At 52.0% G+C, this 26,134-nt stretch overlaps 1 protein-coding gene across 1 annotated transcript in view; it reads right to left on the reverse strand.

Moving 5' to 3' along the window:
* ACADSB (acyl-CoA dehydrogenase short/branched chain) overlaps positions 1–26,134 on the reverse strand; it is an 87,654-nt gene that overhangs the window by 21,083 nt on the left and 40,437 nt on the right. The window contains exons 5-7 of the mRNA XM_068256834.1: positions 10,204–10,410; positions 8,294–8,464; positions 4,701–4,826 (exon numbers count right to left, since the gene is read on the reverse strand). Coding sequence (XP_068112935.1) covers positions 4,701–4,826; positions 8,294–8,464; positions 10,204–10,410 — 504 coding nt within the window. The remainder of the gene's footprint in view (positions 1–4,700; positions 4,827–8,293; positions 8,465–10,203; positions 10,411–26,134) is intronic.

Consider the following 26,134-nt stretch of genomic DNA (forward strand, 5'->3'; position numbering starts at 1 on the left):
CAATGTGACTGTGGGTACATGTAAGAATGATGTGCAGGTACTCTGCAGGAGAATGAGGGGATTCTTCCTCTATTACACATTCTTCATGCACAATCTGAACCAGGTTTATGGGCGATAGACAACACCTCTGTGTTCAATGTGCACAACATTCTCAGTGGATTCTCTGCAGCTCTGTGGGGAGTGCATATGTAGAGTACAGTACTACTGTGTAACAAAGTAAACCTGAGACAGATGAAATTAGTTTTATACATACCTGGGGCTTCCTACAGCCCCTTTCAGGCTAATCAGTCCCTCGCTGTCCTCCTCCGCCACCTGGATCTTCTGCTAGGAGTCCAGGTACTTGAGCCAGTCGGGTGTAGTGCGCATGCACACACTCTGCCGCCGGGAGCGTACTACACCCGCGCAGCACTATTGCGCAGGTGCAGAATGCTCCTGGCTGTAGGAGCGGCACGTGGTCGGACTGCGCTGACCGGCTGAATTACCTGGACTCATAGCAGAAGATCCAGCTGGTGGAGGAGGACAGCGAGGGACTGATTGGCCTGAAGGGGGCTGGAGGAAGCCCCAGGTATGTATAAAACTTTTCTTTAACCACTTGCCGACTGCCCACAGCCGATGGGCGGCGGCAAGGGCTGGGCCCAAACGACCGCAATACGCCCATTGGCGGTGGGCGTGGTTATGCGGCGATCGCGTCATTCGTGACGCGATCAGCCGCCGGCGACAGGCTCTGCCCCCTCACGCTGTAACCTGCCGGCCGTTCGGAAGCGCCGATGGGTTACTAGCTACCGGATCGCCGCTACAAAGTGTATAATACGCTTTGTAATGTACACAAAGCATATTTATACAGGCTGCCTCCTGCCCTGGTGGTCCCAGTGATCGAGGGACCACCAGGGCAGGCTGCAGCCACGCAGGTAAGCACCCAAGCACAGTGATCTGCCCCCTCCCTTCCCTCTGATCGCCACAGCATCCCTCAGACCCCCCCCCCCCCCCCCTGCCCACCCCTCAGACCCCTGTTTGCACCCAATCACCCATCAATCACTCCCTGTCACTATCTGTTAGCGCTGTTTTTTTAGTTAGACCCTAAACTTCCCCTGGGGGCTCCTGATCACCCCCCCACTCTCAGATCCTCCCCAGACCCCCCCTCCTGTGTACTGTATACATCTATCCTCCCCTGTAATCACCTGTCATTCACCCGCCATTCACCACCTGTCACTGCCACCTATCAGATCAGACCCTAATCATTCTCCCACACCATCAGATTGCCCGCAGACCTACCCTCAGATCACCTCCAAAGTGCATTGTTTACACCTGTTCTGCCATCTAATCACCCACTGATCACCCATCAATCACCCCCTGTCACTGCTACCCATCAGATTAGACCCCTATCTGCCCTTAGGGCACCCAATCACCCGTCCACACCCTCAGAATGCCCTCAGACCCCAGCCCTGATCACCTCGCCAGTGCATTGCTTGCATCTATTCCCCCCGCTAATCACACCTTGAGACACCCATCAATCAACCCCTGTCACCCCCTAGCACACCTACCCATCAGATCAGGCCCTAATTTGCCCCGTGTGGGCTCCTGATCACTAGGCCAAACCCTCAGATCCCCCTTCCGATCACCTCTCCAGGGAATTGATTGCATCTATTTTCCCTTCTAACCACCCCCTGAGACAACCATCAATAACCTCCTGTCACCCCCCTAGCACTCCTATCCATCAGATCAGACCCAATACAACCTGTCATCTAAGAGGCCACCCTGCTTATGACCGGTTCCACAAAATTCGCCCCCTCATAGACCACCTGTCATCAAAATTTGCAGATGCTTATACCCCTGAACAGTCATTTTGAGACATTTGGTTTCCAGACTACTCACGGTTTTGGGCCCCTAAAATGCCAGGGCAGTATAGGAACTCCACAAGTGACCCCTTTTTAGAAAAAAAGACACCCCAAAGTATTCTGTTAGGTGTATGAAGCGTTCATAGAAGATTTTATTTTTTGTCACAAGTTAGCGGAAATTGATTTTTATTTTTTTTCACAAAGTGTCATTTTCCACTAACTAATAAAATCTTCTATGAACTCACCATACACCCAACGGAATACCTTGGGGTGTCTTCTTTCTAAAATGGGGTCACTTGTGGGGTTCCTATACTGCCCTGGCATTTTAGGGGCCCTAAACCTTGAGGAGTAGTCTAGAAAACAAATGCCTCAAAATGACCTGTGAATAGGACGTTGGGCCCCTTAGCGCACCTAGGCTGCAAAAAAGTGTCACACATGTGGTATAGCCGTACTCAGGAGAAGTAGTATAATGTGTTTTGGGGTGTATTTTTACACATACCCATGCTGGGTGGGAGAAATCTCTCTGTAAATGGACAATTGTGTGTAAAAAAAAAAAATCAGAAAATTGTCATTTACAGAGATATTTCTCCCACCCAGCATGGGTATATGTAAAAATACACCACAAAACACATTATACTACTTCTCCTGACTATGGCAATACCACATGTGTGGCACTTTTTGCACCCTAACTGCGCTAAGGGGCCCAAAGTCCAATGAGTACCTTTAGGCTTTACAGGGGTGCTTACAATTAGGCACCCCCCAAAATGCCAGGACAGTGAACACACCCCACAAATGACCCCATTTTGGAAAGTAGACATCCCAAAGTATTCAGAGAGGGGCATGGTGAGTCCGTGGCAGATTTAATTTTTTTTGTCGCAAGTTAGCAGAAATGGAAACTTTTTTTTTTTGTCACAAAGTGTCATTTTCCGCTAACTTGTGACAAAAAACAAAATCTTCTATGAACTCACCATGCCTCTCAGTGAATACTTTGGGATGTCTTCTTTCCAAAATGGGGTCATTTGGGGGGTATACTATTCTGGAATTTTAGCACCTCATGAAACATGACAGGTGGTCAGAAAAGTCAGAGATGCTTCAAAATGGGAAAATTCACTTTTGGCACCATAGTTTGTAAATGCTATAACTTTTACCCAAACCAATAAATATACACTGAATGTTTTTTTTTTTGTTTTTTTTTATCAAAGACATGTAGCACAATATATTTGGACAAAAATGTATATAAAAAGTTTACTTTATTTGAAAAATGTCAGCACAGAAAATTAAAAAAGTCATTTTTTTGACAAAATTCATGTCTTTTTTGATGAATATAATAAAAACTAAAACTCGCAGCAGCAATCAAATAGCACCAAAAGAAAGCTGTATTAGTGACAAGAAAAGGAGTTAAAATTCATTTAGATAGTAGGTTGTATGACCGAGCAATAAACCGTGAAAGCTGCAGTGGTCTGAATGGAGAAAAAGGCTCTGGTCCTTAAGGGGCGAAAAGACTGTGGTCCTTAAGTGGTTAATCCGTAGTCACCAAACCAAATTTTAACAAAATATCAAATTATTTGATTTCATCAGCAAAGGTAGTGCATACATTTGCATAAATCAGCATCAATGCAGAATTATTTCCATCTCATTGACCATCTCTATTAGTGACACAGCTACACATCAGGCTTTATACTTACAGCATAGATGTTATTTCGTGTATATATAAGAGATTCCTGTGTACACATCATATATACAGTCACAATCAGATATGTATATCTGACCTTAAAAATACGGGGACTGCTTTATTGAAGCAGCACAAGTAACTAATTTTGATTGGTTTATTTCATTTTTGTGGACTAAGCACAGCTATTATGTATGTATAAATTATTTATGATGACTATTATCAGAGAAATAGAACATTTTATCATATTTTCTATTTTAATTACAGTTTAAATTCATTAGGAGTCAGAGTATTTTTTCACGGCTCCACCTCCAGGTACCCAAAATTGCTCCGACTCCACAGCCCTGGGGCAAACAATGACTAAACAATCTATAAATGAATATTGTAAAAAATAAGTAATTTTACTATATTATTTTTACTACAGTTCCTCTTTAAAGTATACCTGAGATTGGGCTCCCGCAAAAAAAATATACATACCTGGGTCTTCCTCCAGCCCTCTCCGGTCTGATCGCCTTCGTCCTCTTCTCCCTCTCAGTTTGCATGTAATTGGCCCGGGAAAATCATCCAGTAGGTACATGCGCAGTCCAGGCCTGGCAAGCTCCCCTGTCTTGCTCCCGCCGCTGGGAGCGTTCGGAGCCTGCGCAGAATGGTCCAGGCGATGTGAACATGTTGGGAGCGTGCACGGCCAAGCTGCACATGCGCAGTTGGCCCCATAACGGAGGACTTTCTGGGGCCAACTGCAGGCGAACAAAGAAAGATAAGAGGACGCCGTAGGAGCGATCAGACCGGAGGGGGCTAGAGGAAGCCCCAGGTGTGTATATTTTATTGCTAATCCCCCATCTCAGGTTTCCTTTAATACTCACCTGGATCAGGGGCTGCCATACTTCCAGTTCTGCCACTCCCCTCCCCTGTAACATCTGTCCTGGACATCCTGCCTCTGTTGGAAGCTGCAGACAAGCATAGGCTGGGAGCTGTGACTGCAGCAGCAGGAAGGAGGGATGCTGCAGAGGGAAGATGGCCTCCAGCAGTACTGGACAGATGGGGACCAGCCATTTAGGTAAGTACATAGCCTTTTGTTTGCAGACGAGTGGAGGGAGCAGCGCTGCCCTCTTATACAAGCAGGAACTCTTATTTAAAGTTCACACATTTATGATAAAGCATAACTTTTACCTTTAGGTCACCTCTTTTATCCGTACCTTAACATTATCGAAAGACAGACTGCAGGTGGATGAGGCTCGGAGTCCCACTTTATCCTCTTTCTTTCCGATGTGAAATCCTTCCGTGTCCCGGGGGACGATGAAGCACGTGATGCCTTTGTATCCCTGCAGGGCAGAAGAGAGTTATCCCTCACATGTCCGAGGCTTCATCTGATTACCGGGCGACTATAAAGCAATAAGCTGCAGAGACCCGTGCAGCTCACGCATGTCAGTACAAGAATACGGGCAGAGCTGTGTACACACATTATACAACAGAGGCTAGCAGAACCACGGGACCTTCACAAAGGAGAGAAATACCATAGATCTTGGCATATAAGATGTTCTGGACTATAAACTGCACCTAGGTATAGAGGGGAAAAACCAGGGGGAAAAAAATCCAATACTAAACCTGGCGGGTGTCCATTGTCCAGGAGTGTCTTGTACATGTTCTCCCCCAATTAGTGTTCCCCTTGTACCTCATGTCTTCCATGTGTGCCCTCCTTCTGTCCCTCACGTGTGTCCTCTTTCTGTACCCCATGTGTGCCCTCCGATGCCCCTCGCGTACCCTCTGCTGCATGTGTATAATTACCAGCAGAGGAAGAACCTGATCCATTGGCTCCAGTGGCGATCACAGACCTCTCCTGCACTGCTCCCCTAGTGCCGTCTTCTGGTGATAGCGTCATCTGCAGAAATCTGCACTAGGGGAGCCATGAGGGAGAGGAGAGATTTGTGGTTGTCGCTGGATGAGGCGGAGCTGTGCTGCTGCTTGTAATTTTACATGCAGAGCAGATGGGACACAAGGGGCAGCGGAGGAGGACACACAGGGACAATGCAGGAAGTACCCAACATTGCGGCGGGTCGGCGGTTTGAATCGATGGGCGTTTGTAAGTCGGGGACTCCCTGTATTTGGCAAATAAGATGCAGAGACTTTTTCTCACCTTTTTTGGAGGAGAAAAAGTGCATCTTATATGTCGAAAAATACAGTATATACTCACCTCTGCAGGGTGGCTTCAGCCGATACCGCCTCTCTCTGTGTCAGTGTGACTTCCTCCATTATACTCCCCATTATCTGGTAACCAGCTCTACACAAAGGCGATCAATCAGCTTTGATTGACAGGCCCACTGCCCACTTATCATCAGAGTGACTCGGAGGACCAGATATTGGGGGACTGGGACACTCGTCAGACTCCCTCCATCCCCCACAGCCCCACCAGGAAAGACAGACCTGCAGATCAGGGGAGCTGGCAACTTTCCAAGGAAGGCTATTGTGTGCTTTGGGCCCTGCAGGTAATTATTGAAAAGTGTCCAACGTAACACTAAAAATGGTGTGCAATTCAAATTTCATGTACAGTCTAAAGCATTAAATACGGCATAAAACTAATAGGGAAAAAGATATAAGGGCCGGTTTCTGCTGGAAGCTGCGTCTTCCGTTCTACTGCGCAGCCAAGCATGGCTATAGTGATTCAGCTGCGTGCTGCGTAAAACTGCAGCATACCATCTGGATTCGCACCGATGTGCGATCTGGACAGCAAGCCCATGCTAGGGATAGGCAGTCCAGAATCAGATTCAAGATACTGTGTCTGACCTACAAATCTGTCCACAAAACCTGTCCAACCTACATTTCCGATCTTACTCAGAGGTACACACCTAGCCGCCCACTCCGCTCCTCCAATGATCTTCGCCTGCCCCCCCCCCACATCACCCAGTCCCATGCACTCCTCCTAGTCTTCTCAAGAGCTGCTCCAACACTATGGAACTCCCTTCCTCCACCCATTTGGGCAGCCACCTCCAACATCTTCAAGAAGGCACTCAAAACTCACCTTTTCACTCTGGCCTACCCCCCCCCCCCCCCTCACAAGTGCTCTAAACCCACAGCTGAACTCTGTTCCCCTACCTTCCATGTCCCTACCTCTCCCTCTAGATTGTAAGCCTTTGGGCAGAGTCCTCCTCTTTTGTGTCCTACCTGATAATGCACCTGCATTACTGTGAACCCATGCTAAGCATTTGAGTGAACCTAACTTGCCTAATCTCCATGCTCCCCTCCAGTGACTAAGCATTACCTTGTAGTCATACGGTGCTGCGTGATCTGGTTTTTCTTGTATTCCTGTATTGTCATATTGCTAAATATTGTCACCCCTAAATATTGTCTGTAACCTAAACTAATGTCCAGCACTGCGCAATATGTTGGCGCTTTATAAATACAATAAATAAAATAAATAGGCAGTGTTCCCCTGCCCGTCTCGTCTGCGTTGCAGATTTGTGCTGAATTCGGCACTAGTGGAAATAGGCCCTAAATAGTTTTAAAGCTACTGGAAGGGTTAATACTCAATCCTCTACTTCACTCAGAAGCTTATTGATGAGATTGATGTTGCCATACTATAATTATCAGATTGACTTGAGCTTTAATAAGCTGTGTAATGCTGGGAATACACCATGAGTTTTTCTGGCAGGTAGGTGGCTCGACAGATAATTTCCAACAGGTCCGATCTGATTTTGAAAATTCTTCTGATCGATTACCATTTACTTCTATGGGATCATGTATTCCAAGCATAAACAATGCAGAAAATCTTCTACCGTATCCAGCGAGGAAGCAAAGAACTTTCTGTACTGTGTTTGAACAGCTATTAGTTAATTACAAGACAATCTGATAATCTGATACATTGCCCTGAAACCCCGGCAACGGTATCACTTAGAAAATATTCAAAGGCATGTTTACACTTCACAATTTGTTTTCTGCTGTGTTTAATGTTTTAGAGCAAAAATGTAATTTTGTGTTTCATACCACTCTAACAGCAGGCTGTTCCTTCACAAAGAAACAGTAACCAGTGTGCTGTATCTGCATTAATGACCTCAATAAAGCAATATATTATGTTAAGTGAGCTGAAGAAGTTGAGATTTACTTACCTGGTGCTTCCTCCAGCCCCACGGTCTATCAGGTCCCTCAACTTCTCACAGATCGCATCGTTGTGTCATCGTGCCCCCAACTAAAGTCAGCGATTCCTCTGCACATGCTCAGTTGCAAGTTTTACATACTGCACATGTGCAGAACGCTGCCGACTACAGAGGCGCGACCGAGGGACACAAGTGGCCGGGACAGTGCATGCAGCGTCAGCCAGCGCCACAGCACAGTGGAATCTCAACTTTTTCCCCCCACCTAAGATTTCCTTTAAAGTGGACCTGAACTCAGAACTTCCTCTCTGCTCAAAAAGAGAAGCAACAGCATATTAACCTTTAAAGAAAAACATTTCCTTGTTATAGCTCCTTCAGAGATGCTGCAGTGTAGTTACTTCCTGGTTTGCTGGGAGCACAGAAAGGGTTAAACTCCTGTGTTTCCATATTAGCTCTCAACTCGGCAGATAGCTGGGAGCACAAATTACATTAGCTCATTACTTGCTGAGAAGGGAGAATTAGACAGGCTGTTCTCTATAAAACACAAGCATTGCGGATTTCTCTGTGTTCTCTCTTGTGCGAGAGTTCAGGCCCGCTCTAATGCCCAACTCTGGGCACAGATTAAAAAATACCATCTAAGATTAGTGACCAAAGGGTTCACCTCTCAAAAGCACAAGATCTAACAAGAGATGACTCAAGCTCACCACAGAGGTGTCGGCGTTGGCCATGACGAGGAAGACCCCTGCCTGCTCCGAGTTACTGATCCACATCTTGGAGCCGTTGATGACGTAGTAATCCTTGTGCTTCCGGGCTGTTGTCTTCAGGGAGAAGGCGTCACTTCCGGACCCAGCCTCTGACAGGCAGAAACTACCCAGCTGTGGGCAACATACAAGCGAGCTGTAACTTCTAACACCTGCAGAAGCACTGACTACTATACAGCATACTCTACATGCAGGGCACCAGTAACCCAACTAGTAAGCATTAAACGGTAAGCACTCTGCGCCTAAACCACCTGCTTGGCCCCCCAAAACTCCCCCACCCTCCTCGATGTTCCAGTGCTGGGACCAGACAGTCTGTCGAATGAGCACAGCTGTACTACGACTTAGCACAGAGCCGAACGGACTTGGCTTTTTCCAACAAAAAAGCTGAGCCTGAGCTACTGTGCATGTGCCAGCCATCCTGCGTCTGCAGTGAAGCTGTGCTTGTTCGTGTATGGAAGCACAGCTGCGAACGTCTCTTGATCCCAACACTGGATCGGTGGTCAGGAGGAGGACGTGGGAAGCCACTACTGAGATAAGTATCTAACACAGGAGATCTGGATTAGAATCTCACGCTCTACATGTTCAGGAAGCCGGTACCTATTCAGTAAGGAGTCCTTGGGCAAGACCACCTAATACCGCTACTGCCCATAGAGGGCACCCTAGTAGCTGCAGCTCTGGCGCTGTGAGTCCGCCAGGAAAGAAGTGCGATATAAATGTCCTGTGTCTTGTCTAACTTTTTGAGCATAGGATCTTGCAGGTTTGCTTTAACAGCTTCCGGACAGCGGTGATAGAAATCTAGGCCGTTTGGAGGTTGTTATTCCTGCTGTTATTCCTGCTAAGGCGTAATTTCATCTCACCGCACACTCTTGCGTCGCTGCAGCTTACTCGCCCTGTTGTCAGTATTTATTTCAGTGGCTCCTGACCCTACCATCAATGTGAGCAAATCCCACTGGCTCACATTGATCACATGGTCAGGAACCAATGGAAGTGGCTCCTGACCGGCTCACAGAGCTCTGCTGTCATAGAGATGGCAGAGTGGGTGGCCTGAGGGGACGGAGGGCGGTAGCCATGATTCAGCGCGGCGATTCGTTGGTTTGCGCAGATTTTTGGTGCTAGCAGTCTCTGGTCCTTAAGGGGCCAGAGACTGCTGGTACTGAAGGGGTTAACCAGTACACTGTCCAGCCACTGGTAAGGTAACATTTGGGGAATCGTACCACATTGATATACTGTGAGAATTCTCAATGTATATTTTAGGTTTTCCTATTCACATTATCTTTTTATAGGGCAAAAATTAACCCACAAAAACTTTCTTAGTCCTCTTGCACACTATATGCCATTCCGATTTTTGATACGATCCAATTAGCGTATATATTTTATATGATCTGATGTAGCAGCATGCAGTACTTTTTTTTTAATCAGAATCAAAAACCAGATTGAAAAAAAAAAAAAAAAAAAAATCAAAAAAAAAAAAAAAAAAAAAAAAAAATCGCATGTAGTGTGCAAGAGACCTTACAAGAAATTCCTGATGTTTCCATTTCACTGCTCAGTAGCTCTGCATATTTCACTGTGAAAGGTGCCTTGTACAGCTCTCAGCTGTTAGCGAAATGAGAGTGATCACCCCAGAATCCTTCCAGATGTATAGGATACCTCCTCCCTGTGGAATGAATAAGTCACTGCAGTCATGGGTGATGCTACACTGGGACACTGGCCTCCCCGCGGGAAGCATTGCCCCCCCCCCCCCCCCCAACCGGTACAGTAACATACAGTTAACAGTTTATAAGTTCTCGAGTATAGAGCCTTGACCCCAGCCGACCTCAGTGAGACATTTGTGCAGGTAGTCATTTGTTACTCACCATGTCTGTACACAGTCTGGGCAGGTAGGTGTTCTTCTGTTCCTCGGTCCCCAGCCTCATGAATAAGGCATTGATCAGTGTGTTCTGAATGTCACACATAACAGACACAGAGGCGTCCACTTTGGCCAGCTCCTCGATCACCAGAATGGAAGAGAAGAAGGAAGCTCCTGTGCCGCCGTACTCTGGATCCACCTCTACACCCATCAGCTGCAGGGAGAGACAAGGTTACACTGCACCCCACCATACACACATCCCACAATGCACCTGTAACTCTGCGGATCCACCTCTACGCCCATCAGCTGCAGGGAGAGACAAGGTTACACTGCACCCCACCATACACACATCCCACAATGCACCTGTAACTCTGCGGATCCACCTCTACGCCCATCAGCTGCAGGGAGAGACGAGGTTACACTGCACCCCACCATACACACATCCCACAATGCACTTGTAACACTGCGGATCCACCTCTACGCCCATCAGCTGCAGGGAAAGAACGAGGTTACACTGCACCCCACCATACACATCCCACAATGCACCTGTAACACTGCGGATCCACCTCTACGCCCATCAGCTGCAGGGAGAGAAGAGGTTACACTGCACCCCACCATACACATCCCACAATGCACCTGTAACACTGCGGATCCACCTCTACGCCCATCAGCTGCAGGGAGAGACGAGGTTACACTGCACCCCACCATACACACATCCCACAATGCACTTGTAACACTGCGGATCCACCTCTACGCCCATCAGCTGCAGGGAAAGAACGAGGTTACACTGCACCCCACCATACACATCCCACAATGCACCTGTAACACTGCGGATCCACCTCTACGCCCATCAGCTGCAGGGGAGAGAACGAGGTTACACTGCAACCCACCATACACACATCCCACAATGCACCTGTAACACTGCGGATCCACCTCTACGCCCATCAGCTGCAGGGAGAGACGAGGTTACACTGCACCCCACCATACACATCCCACAATGCACCTGTAACACTGCGGATCCACCTCTACGCCCATCAGCTGCAGGGAGAGAAGAGGTTACACTGCACCCCACCATACACATCCCACAATGCACCTGTAACACTGCGGATCCACCTCTACGCCCATCAGCTGCAGGGAGAGAAGAGGTTACACTGCACCCCACCATACACATCCCACAATGCATCTGTAACACTGAGGATCCATCTCTACGCCCATCAGCTGCAGGGAGAGACAAGGTTACACTGCACCCCACCATACACATCCCACAATGCACCTGTATCACTGCGGATCCACCTCTACACCCATCAGCTGCAGGGAGAGACGAGGTTACACTGCACCCCACCATACACACATCCCACAATGCACCTGTAACACTGCGGATCCACCGCTACGCCCATCAGCTGCAGGGAGTTACGAGGTTACACTGCACCCCACCATACACATCCCACAATGCACCTGTAACACTGCAGATCCACCTCTACGCCCATCAGCTGCAGGGAGAGATGAGGTTACACTGCACCCCACACACATCCCACAATGCACCTGTAACACTGCGGATCCACCTCTACGCCCATCAGCTGCAGGGAGAGACAAGGTTACACTGCACCCCACCATACACACATCCCACAATGCATCTGTAACACTGCGGATCCACCTCTACGCCCATCAGCTGCAGGGAGAGACGAGGTTACACTGCACCCCACCATACACACATCCCACAATGCACCTGTAACTCTGCGGATCCACCTCTACGCCCATCAGCTGCAGGGAGAGACGAGGTTACACTGCACCCCACCATACACACATCCCACAATGCACCTGTAACACTGCGGATCCACCTCTACGCCCATCAGCTGCAGGGAGAGACGAGGTTACACTGCACCCCACCATACACATCCCACAATGCACCTGTATCACTGCGGATCCACCTCTACACCCATCAGCTGCAGGGAGAGACGAGGTTACACTGCACCCCACCATACACATCCCACAATGCACCTGTAACACTGTGGATCCACCTCTACACCCATCAGCTGCAGGGAGAGAGCACACACATCCCACAATGCACCTGTAACACTGCGGATCCACCTCTACGCCCATCAGCTGCAGGGAGAGAACAAGGTTACACTGCACCCCACCATACACATCCCACAATGCACCTGTAACACTGCGGCTCCACCTCTATGCCCATCAGCTGCAGGGAGAGACGAGGTTACACTGCACCCCATACACATCCCACAATGCACCTGTAATACTGCGGATCCACCTCTACACCCATCAGCTGCAGGGGAGAGAACGAGGTTACACTGCACCCCACCATACACACATCCCACAATGCACCTGTAACACTGCGGATCCACCTCTACGCCCATCAGCTGCAGGGAGAGACGAGGTTACACTGCACCCCACCATACACATCCCACAATGCACCTGTAACACTGCGGATCCACCTCTACGCCTATCAGCTGCAGGGAGAGACGAGGTTACACTGCACCCCATACACATCCCACAATGCACCTGTAATACTGCGGATCCACCTCTACGCCCATCAGCTGCAGGGGAGAGAACGAGGTTACACTGCACCCCACCATACACACATCCCACAATGCACCTGTAACACTGCGGATCCACCTCTACGCCCATCAGCTGCAGGGGAGAGAACGAGGTTACACTGCACCCCACCATACACACATCCCACAATGCACCTGTAACACTGCGGATCCACCTCTACGCCCATCAGCTGCAGGGAGAGAGCACACACATCCCACAATGCACCTGTAACACTGCGGATCCACCTCTACGCCCATCAGCTGCAGGGAAAGAACGAGGTTACACTGCACCCCACCATACACACATCCCACAATGCATCTGTAACACTGCGGATCCACCTCTATGCCCATCAGCTGCACGGAGATACGAGGTTACACTGCACTCCACCATACACACATCCCACAATGCACCTGTAATACTGCGGATTCACCTCTACGCCCATCAGCTGCAGGGAGAGACGAGGTTACACTGCACCCCACCATACACACATCCCACAATGCACCTGTAACACTGCGGATCCACCTCTACGCCCATCAGCTGCAGGGAGAGACGAGGTTACACTGCACCCCACCATACACATCCCACAATGCACCTGTAACACTGCAGATCCACCTCTACGCCCATCAGCTGCAGTGAGTGACGAGGTTACACTGCACCCCACCCTACACATCCCACAATGCACCTGTATCACTGCGGATCCACCTCTACACCCATCAGCTGCAGGAGAGACGAGGTTACACTGCACCCCACCATACACACATCCCACAATGCACCTGTATCACTGCGGATCCACCTCTACACCCATCAGCTGCAGGAGAGACGAGGTTACACTGCACCCCACCATACACACATCCCACAATGCACCTGTATCACTGCGGATCCACCTCTACACCCATCAGCTGCATGGAGAGACGAGGTTACACTGCACCCCACCATACACACATCCCACAATGCACCTGTAACACTGCGGATCCACCTCTACGCCCATCAGCTGCACGGAGATACGAGGTTACACTGCACCCCACCATACACACATCCCACAATGCACCTGTAACACTGCGGATCCACCTCTATGCCCATCAGCTGCAGGGAGAGACGAGGTTACACTGCACCCCACCATACACACATCCCACAATGCACCTGTAACACTGCGGATCCACCTCTACACCCATCAGCTGCAGGGAGAGACGAGGTTACACTGCACCCCACCATACACATCCCACAATGCATCTGTAACACTGCGGATCCACCTCTACGCCCATCAGCTGCAGGGAGAGACGAGGTTACACTGCACCCCACCATACACACATCCCACAATGCACCTGTAACACTGCGGATCCACCTCTATGCCCATCAGCTGCAGGGAGAGACTAGGTTACACTGCACCCCACCATACACATCCCACAATGCAACTGTAACACTGCGGATCCACCTCTATGCCCATCAGCTGCAGGGAGAGAACAAGGTTACACTGCACCCCACCATACACACATCCCACAATGCACCTGTAACACTGCGGATCCACCTCTACGCCCATCAGCTGCAGGGAGAGACGAGGTTACACTGCACCCCACCATACACACATCCCACAATGCACCTGTAACACTGCGGATCCACCTCTACACCCATCAGCTGCAGGGAGAGAGCGAGGTTACACTGCACCCCACCATACACACATCCCACAATGCACCTGTAACACTGCGGATCCACCTGTACGCCTATCAGCTGCAGGAAGAGACGAGGTTACACTGCACCCCACCATACACATCCCACAATGCACCTGTAACACTGCGGATCCACCTCTACGCCTATCAGCTGCAGGGAGAGACGAGGTTACACTGCACCCCACCATACACATCCCACAATGCACCTGTAACACTGCGGATCCACCTCTACACCCATCAGCTGCAGGGAGAGACGAGGTTACACTGCACCCCACACACATCCCACAATGCACCTGTATCACTGCGGATCCACCTCTACGCCCATCAGCTGCAGGGAGAGACGAGGTTACACTGCACCCCACCATACACACATCCCACAATGCACTTGTAACACTGCGGATCCACCTCTACGCCCATCAGCTGCAGGGAAAGAACGAGGTTACACTGCACCCCACCATACACATCCCACAATGCACCTGTAACACTGCGGATCCACCTCTACGCCCATCAGCTGCAGGGGAGAGAACGAGGTTACACTGCAACCCACCATACACACATCCCACAATGCACCTGTAACACTGCGGATCCACCTCTACGCCCATCAGCTGCAGGGAGAGACGAGGTTACACTGCACCCCACCATACACATCCCACAATGCACCTGTAACACTGCGGATCCACCTCTACGCCCATCAGCTGCAGGGAGAGAAGAGGTTACACTGCACCCCACCATACACATCCCACAATGCACCTGTAACACTGCGGATCCACCTCTACGCCCATCAGCTGCAGGGAGAGAAGAGGTTACACTGCACCCCACCATACACATCCCACAATGCATCTGTAACACTGCGGATCCATCTCTACGCCCATCAGCTGCAGGGAGAGACAAGGTTACACTGCACCCCACCATACACATCCCACAATGCACCTGTATCACTGCGGATCCACCTCTACACCCATCAGCTGCAGGGAGAGACGAGGTTACACTGCACCCCACCATACACACATCCCACAATGCACCTGTAACACTGCGGATCCACCGCTACGCCCATCAGCTGCAGGGAGTTACGAGGTTACACTGCACCCCACCATACACATCCCACAATGCACCTGTAACACTGCAGATCCACCTCTACGCCCATCAGCTGCAGGGAGAGATGAGGTTACACTGCACCCCACACACATCCCACAATGCACCTGTAACACTGCGGATCCACCTCTACGCCCATCAGCTGCAGGGAGAGACAAGGTTACACTGCACCCCACCATACACACATCCCACAATGCATCTGTAACACTGCGGATCCACCTCTACGCCCATCAGCTGCAGGGAGAGACGAGGTTACACTGCACCCCACCATACACACATCCCACAATGCACCTGTAACTCTGCGGATCCACCTCTACGCCCATCAGCTGCAGGGAGAGACGAGGTTACACTGCACCCCACCATACACACATCCCACAATGCACCTGTAACACTGCGGATCCACCTCTACGCCCATCAGCTGCAGGGAGAGACGAGGTTACACTGCACCCCACCATACACACATCCCACAATGCACCTGTAACACTGCGGATCCACCTCTACGCCCATCAGCTGCAGGGAGAGAACAAGGTTACACTGCACCCCACCATACACATCCCACAATGCACCTGTAACACTGCGGCTCCACCTCTATGCCCATCAGCTGCAGGGAGAGACGAGGTTACACTGCACCCCATACACATCCCACAATGCACCTGTAACACTGCGGATCCACCTCTACGCCCATCAGCTGCAGGGAGAGACGAGGTTACACTGCACCCCATACACATCCCACAATGCACCTGTAATACTGCGGATTCACCTCTACACCCATCAGCTGCAGGGGAGAGAACGAGGTTACACTGCACCCCACCATACACACATCCCACAATGCACCTGTAACACTGCGGATCCACCTCTACGCCCATCAGCTGCAGGGAGAGACGAGGTTACACTGCACCCCACCATACACATCCCACAATGCACCTGTAACACTGCGGATCCACCTCTACGCCTATCAGCTGCAGGGAGAGACGAGGTTACACTGCACCCCATACACATCCCACAATGCACCTGTAATACTGCGGATCCACCTCTACGCCCATCAGCTGCAGGGGAGAGAACGAGGTTACACTGCACCCCACCATACACACATCCCACAATGCACCTGTAACACTGCGGATCCACCTCTACGCCCATCAGCTGCAGGGGAGAGAACGAGGTTACACTGCACCCCACCATACACACATCCCACAATGCACCTGTAACACTGCGGATCCACCTCTACGCCCATCAGCTGCAGGGAGAGAGCACACACATCCCACAATGCACCTGTAACACTGCGGATCCACCTCTACGCCCATCAGCTGCAGGGAAAGAACGAGGTTACACTGCACCCCACCATACACACATCCCACAATGCATCTGTAACACTGCGGATCCACCTCTATGCCCATCAGCTGCACGGAGATACGAGGTTACACTGCACTCCACCATACACACATCCCACAATGCACCTGTAATACTGCGGATTCACCTCTACGCCCATCAGCTGCAGGGAGAGACGAGGTTACACTGCACCCCACCATACACACATCCCACAATGCACCTGTAACACTGCGGATCCACCTCTACGCCCATCAGCTGCAGGGAGAGACGAGGTTACACTGCACCCCACCATACACATCCCACAATGCACCTGTAACACTGCAGATCCACCTCTACGCCCATCAGCTGCAGTGAGTGACGAGGTTACACTGCACCCCACCCTACACATCCCACAATGCACCTGTATCACTGCGGATCCACCTCTACACCCATCAGCTGCAGGAGAGACGAGGTTACACTGCACCCCACCATACACACATCCCACAATGCACCTGTATCACTGCGGATCCACCTCTACACCCATCAGCTGCAGGGAGAGACGAGGTTACACTGCACCCCACCATACACACATCCCACAATGCACCTGTATCACTGCGGATCCACCTCTACACCCATCAGCTGCAGGAGAGACGAGGTTACACTGCACCCCACCATACACACATCCCACAATGCACCTGTAACACTGCGGATCCACCTCTACGCCCATCAGCTGCAGGGAGAGACGAGGTTACACTGCACCCCACCATACACATCCCACAATGCACCTGTAACACTGCAGATCCACCTCTACGCCCATCAGCTGCAGTGAGTGACGAGGTTACACTGCACCCCACCCTACACATCCCACAATGCACCTGTATCACTGCGGATCCACCTCTACACCCATCAGCTGCAGGAGAGACGAGGTTACACTGCACCCCACCATACACATCCCACAATGCACCTGTATCACTGCGGATCCACCTCTACACCCATCAGCTGCAGGAGAGACGAGGTTACACTGCACCCCACCATACACATCCCACAATGCACCTGTATCACTGCGGATCCACCTCTACACCCATCAGCTGCAGGAGAGACGAGGTTACACTGCACCCCACCATACACACATCCCACAATGCACCTGTATCACTGCGGATCCACCTCTACACCCATCAGCTGCAGGAGAGACGAGGTTACACTGCACCCCACCATACACACATCCCACAATGCACCTGTATCACTGCGGATCCACCTCTACACCCATCAGCTGCATGGAGAGACGAGGTTACACTGCACCCCACCATACACATCCCACAATGCACCTGTAACACTGCGGATCCACCTCTATGCCCATCAGCTGCAGGGAGAGACGAGGTTACACTGCACCCCATACACATCCCACAATGCACCTGTAACACTGCGGATCCACCTCTACGCCCATCAGCTGCAGGGGAGAGAACGAGGTTACACTGCACCCCACCATACACACATCCCACAATGCACCTGTAACACTGCGGATCCACCTCTACGCCCATCAGCTGCAGGGGAGAGAACGAGGTTACACTGCACCCCACCATACACACATCCCACAATGCACCTGTAACACTGCGGATCCACCTCTACGCCCATCAGCTGCAGGGAGAGACGAGGTTACACTGCACCCCACCATACACACATCCCACAATGCACCTGTAACACTGCGGATCCACCTCTACACCCATCAGCTGCAGGGGAGAGACGAGGTTACACTGCACCCCACCATACACACATCCCACAATGCACCTGTAACTGCGGATCCACCTCTACGCCCATCAGCTGCAGGGAGAGACGAGGATACACTGCACCCCACCATACACACATCCCACAATGCACCTGTAACTGAGGATCCACCTCTACGCCCATCAGCTGCAGGGAGAGACGAGGTTACACTGCACCCCACCATACACACATCCCACAATGCACCTGTAACACTGCGGATCCACCTCTACGCCCATCAGCTGCAGGGAGAGACGAGGTTACACTGCACCCCACCATACACACATCCCACAATGCACCTGTAACACTGCGGATCCACCTCTATGCCCATCAGCTGCAGGGAGAGACGAGGTTACACTGCACCCCACCATACACATCCCACAATGCATCTGTAACACTGCGGATCCACCTCTATGCCCATCAGCTGCAGGGAGAGACGAGGTTACACTGCACTCCACCATACACATCCCACAATGCACCTGTAACACTGCGGATCCACCTCTACGCCCATCAGCTGCAGGGAGAGACAAGGTTACACTGCACCCCACCATACACATCCCACAATGCACCTGTAATACTGCGGATTCACCTCTACACCCATCAGCTGCAGGGAGAGACAAGGTTACACTGCACCCCACCATACACACATCCCACAATGCACCTGTAATACTGCGGATTCACCTCTACACCCATCAGCTGCAGGGAGAGACGAGGTTACACTGCACCCCACCATACACATCCCACAATGCACCTGTAACACTGCGGATCCACCTCTACGCCCACCAGCTGCAGGGGAGAGACGAGGTTACACTGCACCCCACCATACACACATCCCACAATGCACCTGTAACACTGCGGATCCACCTCTATGCCCATCAGCTGCAGGGAGAGACGAGGTTACACTGCACCCCACCATACACACATCCCACAATGCACCTGTAACACTGCGGATCCACCTCTACACCCATCAGCTGCAGGGAGAGACGAGGTTACACTGCACCCCACCATACACACATCCCACAATGCACCTGTAACTCTGCGGATCCACCTCTACGCCCATCAGCTGCAGGGAGAGAACAAGGTTACACTGCACCCCACCATACACATCCCACAATGCACCTGTAACACTGCGGATCCACCTCTACGCCCATCAGCTGCAGGGAGAGACGAGGTTACACTGCACCCCTCCATACACATCCCACAATGCACCTGTAACACTGCGGATCCACCTCTATGCCCATCAGCTGCAGGAGAGACGAGGTTACACTGCACCCCACCATACACACATCCCACAATGCACCTGTAACACTGCGGATCCACCTCTACGCCCATCAGCTGCAGGAGAGACGAGGTTACACTGCACCCCACCATACACATCCCACAATGCATCTGTAACACTGCGGATCCACCTCTACGCCCATCAGCTGCAGGGAGAGACGAGGTTACACTGCACCCCACCATACACATCCCACAATGCATCTGTAACACTGCGGATCCACCTATACGCCCATCAGCTGCAGGGAGATACGAGGTTACACTGCATCCCACCACACACATCCCACAATGCACCTGTAACACTGCGGATCCACCTCTACACCCATCAGCTGCAGGAGAGACGAGGTTACACTGCACCCCACCATACACATCCCACAATGCACCTGTAACACTGCGGATCCACCTCTACGCCCATCAGCTGCAGGGAAAGACGAGGTTACACTGCACCCCACCATACACACATCCCACAATGCACCTGTAACACTGCGGATCCACCTCTACGCCCATCAGCTGCAGGGAGAGACGAGGTTACACTGCACCCCACCATACACACATCCCACAATGCACCTGTAACACTGCGGATCCACCTCCTCGCCCATCAGCTGCAGGGAGAGACGAGGTTACACTGCACCCCACCATACACATCCCACAATGCATCTGTAACACTACGGATCCACCTCTACGCCCATCAGCTGCAGGGAGAGACGAGGTTACACTGCACCCCACCATACACACATCCCACAATGCACCTGTAACACTGCGGATCCACCTCCTCGCCCATCAGCTGCAGGGAGAGACGAGGTTACACTGCACCCCACCATACACATCCCACAATGCACCTGTAACACTGCGGATCCACCTCCTCGCCCATCAGCTGCAGGGAGAGACGAGGTTACACTGCACCCCACCATACACACATCCCACAATGCACCTGTAACACTGCGGATCCACCTCTACACCCATCAGCTGCAGGGAGAGAACAAGGTTACACTGCACTCCACCATACACATCCCACAATGCACCTGTAACACTGCGGATCCACCTATACGCCTATCAGCTGCAGGGAGAGACGAGGTTACACTGCACCCCACCATACACATCCCACAATGCACCTGTAACACTGCGGATCCACCTATACGCCTATCAGCTGCAGGGAGAGATGAGGTTACACTGCACCCCACCATACACATCCCACAATGCACCTGTAACACTGCGGATCCACCTCTACACCCATCAGCTGCAGGGAGAGACGAGGTTACACTGCACTCCACCATACACATCCCACAATGCACCTGTAACACTGCGGATCCACCTCTACGCCCATCAGCTGCAGGGAGAGACGAGGTTACACTGCACCCCACCATACACATCCCACAATGCACCTGTAACACTGCGGATCCACCTCTACACCCATCAGCTGCAGGGAGAGAGCACACACATCCCACAATGCACCTGTAACACTGCGGATCCACCTCTACGCCCATCAGCTGCAGGAAGAGACGAGGTTACACTGCACCCCACCATACACATCCCACAATGCACCTGTAACACTGCGGATCCACCTCTACGCCCATCAGCTGCAGGGAGAGAGCGAGGTTACACTGCACCCCACCATACACATCCCACAATGCACCTGTATCACTGCGGATCCACCTCTACACCCATCAGCTGCAGGAAGAGACGAGGTTACACTGCACCCCACCATACACATCCCACAATGCACCTGTAACACTGCGGATCCACCTCTACGCCCATCAGCTGCAGGGAGAGAGCGAGGTTACACTGCACCCCACCATACACATCCCACAATGCACCTGTATCACTGCGGATCCACCTCTACGCCCATCAGCTGCAGGGAGAGAACAAGGTTACACTGCACCCCACCATACACATCCCACAATGCACCTGTAACACTGCGGATCCACCTCTACACCCATCAGCTGCAGGGAGAGAGCGAGGTTACACTGCACCCCACCATACACATCCCACAATGCACCTGTAACACTGCGGATCCACCTCTACACCCATCAGCTGCAGGGAAAGAGCGAGGTTACACTGCACCCCACCATACACACATCCCACAATGCACCTGTAACACTGCGGATCCACCTCTACGCCCATCAGCTGCAGGGAGAGAGCGAGGTTACACTGCACCCCACCATACACATCCCACAATGCACCTGTAACACTGCAGATCCACCTCTACACCCATCAGCTGCAGGGAGAGACGAGGTTACACTGCACCCCACCATACACACATCCCACAATGCATCTGTAACACTGCGGATCCACCTCTACGCCCATCAGCTGCAGGGAGAGACGCGGTTACACTGCACCCCACCATACACATCCCACAATGCACCTGTAACACTGCGGATCCACCTCTACGCCCATCAGCTGCAGGGAGAGAACAAGGTTACACTGCACCCCACCATACACACATCCCACAATGCACCTGTAACACTGCGGATCCACCTCTACGCCCATCAGCTGCAGGGAGAGACGAGGTTACACTGCACCCCACCATACACATCCCACAATGCACCTGTAACACTGCGGATCCACCTCCTCGCCCATCAGCTGCAGGGAGAGAGCGAGGTTACACTGCACCCCACCATACACATCCCACAATGCACCTGTATCACTGCGGATCCACCTCTACGCCCATCAGCTGCAGGGAGAGAACAAGGTTACACTGCACCCCACCATACACATCCCACAATGCACCTGTAACACTGCGGATCCACCTCTACACCCATCAGCTGCAGGGAGAGAGCGAGGTTACACTGCACCCCACCATACACATCCCACAATGCACCTGTAACACTGCGGATCCACCTCTACACCCATCAGCTGCAGGGAAAGAGCGAGGTTACACTGCACCCCACCATACACACATCCCACAATGCACCTGTAACACTGCGGATCCACCTGTACACCCATCAGCTGCAGGGAGAGAGCGAGGTTACACTGCACCCCACCATACACATCCCACAATGCACCTGTAACACTGCAGATCCACCTCTACACCCATCAGCTGCAGGGAGAGACGAGGTTACACTGCACCCCACCATACACATCCCACAATGCACCTGTAACACTGCGGATCCACCTCTACACCCATCAGCTGCAGGGAGAGACGAGGTTACACTGCACCCCATGCACATCCCACAATGCATCTGTAACACTGCGGATCCACCTCTACGCCCATCAGCTGCAGGGAGAGACGAGGTTACACTGCACCCCACCATACACATCCCACAATGCACCTGTAACACTGCGGATCCACCTCTACACCCATCAGCTGCAGGGAGAGAGCGAGGTTACACTGCACCCCACCATACACATCCCACAATGCACCTGTATCACTGCGGATCCACCTCTACACCCATCAGCTGCAGGAAGAGACGAGGTTACACTGCACCCCACCATACACATCCCACAATGCACCTGTAACACTGCGGATCCACCTCTACGCCCATCAGCTGCAGGGAGAGAGCGAGGTTACACTGCACCCCACCATACACATCCCACAATGCACCTGTATCACTGCGGATCCACCTCTACGCCCATCAGCTGCAGGGAGAGAACAAGGTTACACTGCACCCCACCATACACATCCCACAATGCACCTGTAACACTGCGGATCCACCTCTACACCCATCAGCTGCAGGGAAAGAGCGAGGTTACACTGCACCCCACCATACACACATCCCACAATGCACCTGTAACACTGCGGATCCACCTGTACACCCATCAGCTGCAGGGAGAGAGCGAGGTTACACTGCACCCCACCATACACATCCCACAATGCACCTGTAACACTGCAGATCCACCTCTACACCCATCAGCTGCAGGGAGAGACGAGGTTACACTGCACCCCACCATACACACATCCCACAATGCATCTGTAACACTGCGGATCCACCTCTACGCCCATCAGCTGCAGGGAGAGACGCGGTTACACTGCACCCCACCATACACATCCCACAATGCACCTGTAACACTGCGGATCCACCTCTACGCCCATCAGCTGCAGGGAGAGAGCACACACATCCCACAATGCATCTGTAACACTGCGGATCCACCTCTACGCCCATCAGCTGCAGGGAGAGACGAGGTTACACTGCACCCCACCATACACATCCCACAATGCACCTGTAACACTGCGGATCCACCTCCTCGCCCATCAGCTGCAGGGAGAGACAAGGTTACACTGCACCCCACCATACACATCCCACAATGCACCTGTAACACTGCGGATCCACCTCTACGCCTATCAGCTGCAGGGAAAGACGAGGTTACACTGCACCCCACCATACACATCCCACAATGCACCTGTAACACTGCGGATCCACCTCTATGCCTATCAGCTGCAGGGAGAGACGAGGTTACACTGCACCCCACCATACACATCCCACAATGCACCTGTAACACTGCGGATCCACCTCTACGCCCATCAGCTGCAGGGAGAGACGAGGTTACACTGCACCCCACCATACACATCCCACAATGCACCTGTAACACTGCGGATCCACCTCTACGCCCATCAGCTGCAGGGAGAGAACAAGGTTACACTGCACCCCACCATACACATCCCACAATGCACCTGTAACACTGCGGATCCACCTATACGCCTATCAGCTGCAGGGAGAGACAAGGTTACACTGCACCCCACCATACACATCCCACAATGCACCTGTAACACTGCGGATCCACCTCTACGCCCACCAGCTGCAGGGAGAGACGAGGTTACACTGCACCCCACCATACACATCCCACAATGCACCTGTAACACTGCGGATCCACCTCTACACCCATCAGCTGCAGGGAAAGAGCGAGGTTACACTGCACCCCACCATACACATCCCACAATGCACCTGTAACACTGCGGATCCACCTCTACGCCCACCAGCTGCAGGGAGAGACGAGGTTACACTGCACCCCACCATACACATCCCACAATGCACCTGTAACACTGCGGATCCACCTCTACGCCTATCAGCTGCCGTGAGAGACGAGGTTACACTGCACCCCACCATACACATCCCACAATGCATCTGTAACACTGCGGATCCACCTCTACGCCCATCAGCTGCAGGGAGAGACGAGGTTACACTGCACCCCACCATACACATCCCACAATGCACCTGTAACACTGCGGATCCACCTCTACGCCCATCAGCTGCAGGGAGAGAACAAGGTTACACTGCACCCCACCATACACATCCCACAATGCACCTGTAACACTGCGGATCCACCTATACGCCTATCAGCTGCAGGGAGAGACAAGGTTACACTGCACCCCACCATACACATCCCACAATGCACCTGTAACACTGCGGATCCACCTCTACGCCCACCAGCTGCAGGGAGAGACGAGGTTACACTGCACCCCACCATACACATCCCACAATGCACCTGTAACACTGCGGATCCACCTCTACACCCATCAGCTGCAGGGAAAGAGCGAGGTTACACTGCACCCCACCATACACATCCCACAATGCACCTGTAACACTGCGGATCCACCTCTACGCCCACCAGCTGCAGGGAGAGACGAGGTTACACTGCACCCCACCATACACATCCCACAATGCACCTGTAACACTGCGGATCCACCTCTACGCCTATCAGCTGCAGTGAGTGACGAGGTTACACTGCACCCCACCATACACATCCCACAATGCATCTGTAACACTGCGGATCCACCTCTACGCCTATCAGCTGCCGTGAGAGACGAGGTTACACTGCACCCCACCATACACATCCCACAATGCATCTGTAACACTGCGGATCCACCTCTACGCCTATCAGCTGCCGTGAGAGACGAGGTTACACTGCACCCCACCATACACATCCCACAATGCATCTGTAACACTGCGGATCCACCTCTATGCCCATCAGCTGCAGGGAGAGAGCGAGGTTACACTGCACCCCACCATACACATCCCACAATGCACCTGTAACACTGCGGATCCACCTCTACGCCCATCAGCTGCAGGGAGAGACGAGGTTACACTGCACCCCACCATACACATCCCACAATGCACCTGTAACACTGCGGATCCACCTCTACGCCCATCAGCTGCAGGGAGAGACGAGGTTACACTGCACCCCACCATACACATCCCACAATGCATCTGTATCACTGCGGATCCACCTCTACACCCATCAGCTGCAGGGAGAGACGAGGTTACACTGCACCCCACCATACACATCCCACAATGCACTTGTAACACTGCGGATCCACCTCTACGCCCATCAGCTGCAGGGAGAGAGCGAGGTTACACT

Source organism: Hyperolius riggenbachi, chromosome 10 (assembly GCF_040937935.1).
Source record: "Hyperolius riggenbachi isolate aHypRig1 chromosome 10, aHypRig1.pri, whole genome shotgun sequence".
In the NCBI taxonomy this organism is placed as follows: domain Eukaryota; kingdom Metazoa; phylum Chordata; class Amphibia; order Anura; family Hyperoliidae; genus Hyperolius; species Hyperolius riggenbachi.